Source organism: Lucilia cuprina, chromosome 3 (genome assembly GCF_022045245.1).
Source record: "Lucilia cuprina isolate Lc7/37 chromosome 3, ASM2204524v1, whole genome shotgun sequence".
Taxonomy (NCBI): Eukaryota; Metazoa; Arthropoda; class Insecta; order Diptera; family Calliphoridae; genus Lucilia; species Lucilia cuprina.
This window is the reverse complement of record NC_060951.1, coordinates 9,884,980-9,893,008: the sequence shown is the minus strand read 5'-3', so window position 1 is coordinate 9,893,008 and position 8,029 is coordinate 9,884,980. Positions and strand designations below refer to the sequence as shown.

The 8,029-nt window shown below is 30.9% G+C and overlaps 1 protein-coding gene across 1 annotated transcript in view; it reads right to left on the bottom strand.

The window, feature by feature from the left end:
• LOC111689834 (protein CAF40) overlaps nucleotides 1-3,698 on the bottom strand; it is a 15,807-nt gene extending 12,109 nt beyond the window's left edge. Inside the window, exon 1 of the mRNA XM_046946062.1 lies at nucleotides 3,686-3,698. Within this exon, the coding sequence (XP_046802018.1) occupies nucleotides 3,686-3,698 (13 nt within the window). The remainder of the gene's footprint in view (nucleotides 1-3,685) is intronic.
• Between the last annotated feature and the right edge of the window lie 4,331 nt (nucleotides 3,699-8,029).

The following is an 8,029-nucleotide window of genomic DNA, read 5'->3' as shown; positions in this document are numbered from 1 at the left end:
GCACCACCAGATTTCAACCACTTTGCTGCCCTCTTCAGCGGTGGTTTCTTTGGTGTGCCAAAACTAAACAATCCATAAAAAGTATTCAAGTATTTTAACAAAATACTCCAGAACCAAGTCCAATTAATGGAAATAACAATGATAAATCTCTGACAAGAACGTTTTAAAGATAAATAAGTTTATTAATTTTTACAAATCACCATTAAAAATGCTTGAAATGTATAGAAAACTAAAAATATATCAATAATACAAATGATATGACCGAAACTAAAGAAACCGTCAGGAGCTACCGAAACTCCTTGAAATGATTTGATACAAAAATATTGTAATAATATATTTTAAATATAAGATAAATAAGTTTATTAAAGTACAAAATAACAACAATTCACCATTAAAAATGTTTAAAATATGAAAAAGACATGAAATCATTTTCATTGGCCAAATTAAAATAATTGAGTATGAGAAAATTATAAAAAATATTTGAAATAAAAACATTTTAACAAATTTATGTTTTCAATACGAAACTGTTGTTTTTTCAAATATTTAATATTAAGTAATAAATTGTTTAAATTGATTAATAGTTTTGAAATAGAAGGTTTTCAAAAATATTTAATACAAATATTGATTTTTGATCGGTTTTCACTACTAAATTTAAGAAAATCGTTAGTTTTTGAAAAAGATTTTTATAATATTTTCAAATATTTTTATTTAGAAAAGGAAATCTTTTAAAATTTTTAAAGACTCTTATGTTTCGTTTTGAAATGGGACGAAATTAGAAGAATACAGTTTTCTGTAATATTGTCCAACGTGTCAGATGGTATTGAGTCCTAGAAAAACTCAAATTTTTGTAAAAGGTTTTTTAATATATTTTCAAATACACATAAGTACACACACACCTGGAAATATTTAAAAGACTTTTTTCATTTATTTGGGTTTTCAATAAAGTAAAAAACGAAGAAACTTTAACTTAATTCTATAATTTCAAAACTATGAAAAACAATTAATAGAAAATTTAAATTTGAAACTAAATTTTGTTAAGAAATTTCATTTTATAGAAGATTTCACAACAACCATTAGCTAAGACCAGAAATATTAACAAGAATATTGAAATTTTATAAAATTTAATTCTTTAAAGATTTTTTAAATATAAATTTTGTTAACTTTATTGCCAAGGCAGCTACATAGAACCCTAGATAAAATCACTGACAAAGAGATAATATGATTTAAGAAATTGAAACATGAAAAATTATGAAAATTTCAATGAAAAGAAGCGATGAGTAACTGATGTCAAGAGTTAAACTTATCTTAACTCTTATTACTTTTAAAAAATAATCAATTTTAAAAACAAATATGAAAAAATAATGGCCAATTGAAATAAACATTAATTATATATAAACAAATACATACACATTACACAATTACCCAGGAAAACTTGTACAAGTTTTTTTAATTAGTTCCAGAACTTATCCATATAACACTTCTTCTAGATGGGTGTTATGATCAGAACTAGAATTCGTTGGAAGCGTTAGTTAAACGACATTCGCTAATTCCTTCTTCGGACAACAATTATTTTATCAATGATTTTTGGATTAAATCTGTTGAGACAGCTTTCGACTCATTTAAAGGTTTCGTTGAATCTCTTGAGCTTGAACAATCCTAGTAACTTTCGTTGACTTCGAAGGGGCCTATTAAACGAGGTTTATTAAACGATTTCTCTTTGAACATTGTTATTATTTTTTACAGAGGGGTAACACTAGTCACACTACAAGCGAAGTTCTATCACTTCTACTCTTGAATCTTATTAATAATTCTCTATTAATGAAGGTAAATTCAATAAAGTGCACGACTTTAGCATGTACCCATGATGTAGCAGTTCCTTGTCAGTGTTTCTTAATACCTTCAATCTTCCCTTAAACGACTTTGTCATTGCAGCCTAGAAGTTTCGCTATTTATCTTGGTAAAACTAAACTCTCTGAGACAATCCAGATCAGACGTCGGCGCTAGTATTGTTCTGACAACGAAGATTTTCGGCAAATTACATGTACACAACACGATCGCATACGAACCTCTAAACAAGAGCATCAAAAATACAAATATTTTATTTAGTTGCTTGACAGCATTCAACAAGGCAGGTTGATGTCGCTTTGTTAAAGAAATTGCAAACACAATTTGAAAAAACAAAAAACAACTTGCAAAAGCAAGAGCATAATTTACAAAAACAACGTACACTCTAAATAATTTTCTACAATGCATAACAATGAAAGTAAATAAGTTAATCTTGTTTCATACTTTTTTTGTACATTTTAATTAGAAATGTTGTTTCTATTTGAAGAAATTATCATTCTTAAAACATTGATTACACATTGTTTATAAATATTCGCATTTTACAGCAATGCAATTTAATCTTCAAAATTAAAAATAACCAAATATTTTTTTCAGTGCATTTCAATGAAAAAATGCCAATAGTGTGTGGGTAGTGGTGATTTTTTTTATCTGCCTCTCTATCCGCCGGTATATGATCCAGATTATGGAAAAGATCTCTACTAAGACTAAGAGTAGTCTGTGCTCTTATAATGTTGGATTGTCAGAGAGTGTTGTAACGATTCCCCTTCTTCTTCGTTTTAACATCCTCTACGGTAGCTATAACGTGGGTAGCCCATACGTTTCGACTTTTTTCCAATCATGCAGTGCTCAGTAATTATACCAGTGAGAAGCCTAATCGAGTTCTTACTAGAGACAAAAGAATCCTAGTCGCATCCATTGTCACAGTAGGTCAGAGCTGTCTTAATATTCTACATTCTATTCTTAATATTCTACTACCTGCGTTATGTCTCATTCAAAGATCCGCCATCAATCAGCTTTGCTAGAGTCAACGGGGGAGTGTGTATACCCCGAATGACCCTTTTGGTTGCGCATTCATCAGATATTTTATTGCCCTTGAGCGATTAGTGTAAATTCAGGCCACGTTAAAAATGACCACTGAGCTGACTATACAGAAATTCAGCGTCCGAAACGACTGTTTAAGTCATAAGCAGATTTAGCAAAAATGACTTTGGTGTATATATCAAGGCTCATAAAGCCAGTGATTGCCAGGCATGCTAATCTGTGTACTTTGTGGAGAGTAGAGGAGTAAATCTTGGTATTCACCGCTCTGCACCAAACAAGAGCTTCATATGTCAATATAGGTCTTATGACCACATTGAACATCCAGTGTGAAATGTATGTTTTAAGACCCCACCTTATCCCAAAGACTTTCACATATATAAAAGGCCTTCTTCATTAGACTTTCAGCATAACATTTTCATGTGAGCTTAGGTCTAAAATTAAGTCAAGATCTTTGGCTTCGTTTAAGGAATTCAAACGTAAAGTTCTGAAATCTGGGATTTTGATGTAAAGAATCACTTTGGTTTTGGCAGGGACACCCATTTCTTTTGAATAAAAAGCAAACGTCGGCATATGTGGTTACTTTAAAGTCCATCCTACTGAGTTTTAAAATGATTTTAGGATGACACCACCAACCAAATTTTTACACACTAACATTGGAGCTGACTAATTTCACTTATGTGGATTCAAGAAGCTGTGAGGTGTCCAAAGTAAAGCCTTCATTTTCATAATCTCTGCAAACCCCGTAAGTGTGTCACCAAAAGTGGTTCCATAGTTTTGGTACTACTTTCATTAAACTTACCATCTGGTTTCATAAGGAATGCCGTAGTACTCTCCAGTTCCTCTGAGAAACTCTTACAAGATTCTTTCTAAGCACGTCTGGTTTCCCTTTAAAAGTTTTAAAATTTTGACGACAATAGTCCCTAGTCGCCTCAATAATTTGCCGGAATTTCTTAGGCAAAGAAGGCTTCCCTTAAAGTCCTTAATAAATAATGTATCCGTAATAGTTTCTCAGACAAATGAATTATTCACTTAGCTCACATGGAAGGTGTCAAACCGCCCTAATGATAGTCTGTCCATTTACTCCCAAATGTTCACCTAGATGATAAAGTTCTTGGTACAAAATTTGACAATTCTAGCTGCATTGCTTTCCTAGATTAACAAATCTTTGTACTTAATTCATAAATGGAAAACCACTCCCTTAAAATCAAGTCTGCCAATTTATTACTTAAATATTCAAATGCATGTCAAAGCTAATTTTATCAATAACAGTTTTTCATATAAAAGTATTTTATATGAAATTTTACATGAAAATGGAGCCTTGCTTTGCACTCACATGTATGTGCAAAATCATAAGATTCTAACTTTAATATCTTCCCAGAAAAACGAATTTTAGTATTTAATTCTTATGGAATGTGTCACGCCTCAATTTGCTAGATATTCCTAAATATTCACGTTGATCCTAAATTGTCTCCGAAAAAAATTGAGAACTCTCTCTGTAATATATTTTTCAGATATACTAAACTAATTTCTCAGGAAATATTCAATAAGTTTCACAACTGATTATACAACGAAGTATTTAGAGTCTGTATTCGTTTTAATTAGAAGTTGATACTAACGATATTTGTTAGATATTGTTAACTACTTAACTCACTTTATTGAAGCGTTGTGAAATCTAAACTTGAGGATTACCCACAGGATACATGAAGCCCTGTGGGTGCCGTTTTTTCGGACTTCTGTCTAAAAGTTTGTGTTATGATTAGTTACACGATGGTATATTTCTGTTTCTGGGTCTTCAGTATACAACCCCAGACACTTTTTGTCCGCCAATTTATAACATTCCGTGCAGCAACGGACTCCTACTGCTGTATGCTTGAAAGCCCCGCATGACGTAAATATTCTATCTGAGATTAGCTTCCAAAGCTTCCGACATATTCTCATATGGTATGCGATCAGGCACGTTCGATGCTTGTGTAGAACCTTCTAGTATACATTAACAACGTGTTATATAACAGCATTTGGCCAGTTCACCTAAAGTAAAGAGCATTTCAGCTATAAGCGCCGCTTCATTTCTAAAACATGTTGCAATGGGCGTAATATCTAGCAACCTTTCAAGAGCCTTGGTTGACGTAATATTAAACTCCTTATAGTAGTTTGATATTACACTTTTTGTCCAAAGAAGTCCATCAGTTTATTAAAGCATAAACAATAATTGCTGTTATTACACTTTTATTATTTGGCAGTAGGAATAAGACCCAATTTCATGCCTATAGTCTTCCTTTATATCGTTTAGCACCTATATGCCTTGTTGATCCTATTCTCTGTGTGGTGTCAAAGATTACACCGAAGTACTTAACTTTGTCTGTTACTGCTTTCTTCATGCTTATCCATCTTTTTCTTAGCATGTAGTTGATCTAGTTACTAGGTTTCGAATCATAACAATGCTTCATAGAACGGGTTCTAAAAGTACTTCACAATCACAGCAATGTTCCAAAGAATGAGTTAAAGAGACTTTTGCTAAGAACTAATTCTTTAAAAACCTCCTAAGAAATTTCATTATAATTACAATAATGTTTTACAGAATGGTTTCAAGAAGTGAAGTAATCCTTAGAAATACTTGAGGATCATAACATTGTTCCAAAGAACGAGTTAAAGAAGTAATGAAGACATCACTTCTGTCAACTATTGCTTAAGAACTAGTTCTATGAAAAATCATTTGAATCACAATAATGTTTTGTAGAAAGAGTTCAAGAATTAAAGCAATTCTTAAAGTATTCTTTAGAAATATTTCTTTCAAACAGTGAACTAAAGAAGATTTCATCCAAAGTTACGGTTCATTAATCTAAAGCGCTTCAGTCTGAACTTGTTCTAGAGCTACTTAGTTTGTTTTATAAGAAATTTGTTAACATGTTTTCCTGGGAAATTTCAATTTCTCACTAATTTTTCAATAAATTCTTTTACATTTTTTTTTAAATTATTTTATATTTTGTTTTGTAAATTTATGTGAAAAAGAAATCTAAATAAAATAAATTCTTATTTTAATTACCGATAAAGGCGTCTAAACACTTACAATACTTTAGTTTTAATTACAATTTTATACCATTAGTCCTTTAAACTTCTGAACAAAGTAGAAAAATAAGTTGGGTTAGTTTAAACTTTGAAGTTCAGAAAGTATCTAAATGATTCTGATAACTAACAACTATTGCAGTTAAATTAAAAGTATTCCAAGTGTTTAGTCAATTACCGAGTTCCTTTATTCGTGAGCAAACATTGTAAAATTAATCAACAGTTTATGAATAAAAACATTGTATTTTAATAACAAAAACTAAAAAATGCATAAATTTAATAACTCAATGTTTAATAAAAAGAAATTAATCGAAAAAATAACAAATATATCTGTTTTACTAAAAATTTAAGAATCGTCTTTCTATTGGTGAGTTTAAAGATGAGCACTTTAAGTTTATGATTTAAAATCTTTAAGAAATTCTTGATATTTGAGTTAAGAATCAATTAACCGCAAGGGTATCTTCTAAGGAGGATAACGGGTGTAACGACCCCGCGGTCCCTAGTTAATGTAAGAGAGTGTTCTCTCAACATTCATAATTTAAATTCTAAATAAAGAATCGCACTAAAACAAAACTCTCCTACATACTAAGCTGCATGTTATGTTTTCTACATAAAATGCCTTTGTCTGTTTTCCGTCCGAGATTGTCTGTCTGGATCCGTCCGTATTTGATTTTCACTTTCATCTATAATTAGTTGTTTAGTGAAAGTCATTTGAATAGTTAATTTATATCTGCAAAAGCTTACTGTGGTTAAGCTTCAAATGTAATTCATACGTGTTTACCTTTTTCAACACCTTCTTTTCAGGATTGTACTAATATTTATATTCTTGACTATATATTTAATAGATAACAATGCTAATAATTCTCGCTTTAAACCTAGTGCTAGTAGTAGTGGTACTGCTGGACATGCTCCCCCTACTGGAATGGTGGATTTCAGGCAGTTTGCTGCACTTTTTAGCGATAACAATCAATTTCCCAGTTTTAAAACAGAACCTCAAACTGTAGATGCTCGCAATACTGGACTAGATGATCCCCCAGCTGTTGAAACTTCCAATAGTGGAGTGGTGGAACCTCAAAGTGAAGATGGCAATGAAGATACTTCTAATGTTGGACAATTGGAACACCGAAACGAAAATGCTCATAATTTAGAGATTCCAGAAGAACGACGAATTGTAGATGAACGCAACACTGAAATGACAGAATTCCGATCTACAGATGCTCCTAATACTACGCAAAGGCATAACCGAACTGATGAAGCAGCAAATACTGAACGGGTAAAACTTCATGACTTACAAGCAGCACATACAAGAACGGTAATAACCCCAACCATGCAACCTCTTAATACTGAACAGTTGGAACCTCAAAACCAACATTCATACAATACTGGATGGTTGGGTGGTCATCGTACTGATGATAATCACCATACTGGATGGATGGATCCAAGAAGCATAAATGCTACAAATACTGCACCACCAGATTTCAACCACTTTGCTGCCCTCTTCAGCGGTGGTTTCTTTGGTGTGCCAAAACTAAACAATCCATAAAAAGTATTCAAGTATTTTAACAAAATACTCTAGAACCAAGTCCAATTAATGGAAATAACAATGATAAATCTCTGACAAGAACGTTTTTAAGATAAATAAGTTTATTAATTTGTAGAAATCACCATTAAAAATGCTTGAAATGTATAAAATCTAAAAATATTTATAAAACAAATGAAATTACCGAAACTAAAAAAACCGTCAGGAGCTACCGAAACTCCTTGAAATGATTTGATACAAAAATATTGTAATAATATATTAAATATAAGATAAATAAGTTTATTAAAGTACAAAATAACAACAATTCACCATTAAAAATGTTTAAATTATGAAAAAGACATTAAAACATTTCCATTGGCCAAATTAAAATAATTAAATATGAGAAAATAATGAAAAATATTTGAAATACAACATTTTAACAAATTTATGTTTTCAATACGAAACTGTTGTTTTTTCAAATATTTAATATTAAGTAATAAATTGTTTAAATTGATTAATAGTTTTGAAAGAGAAAGTTTTCAAAAATATTTAATACAAATA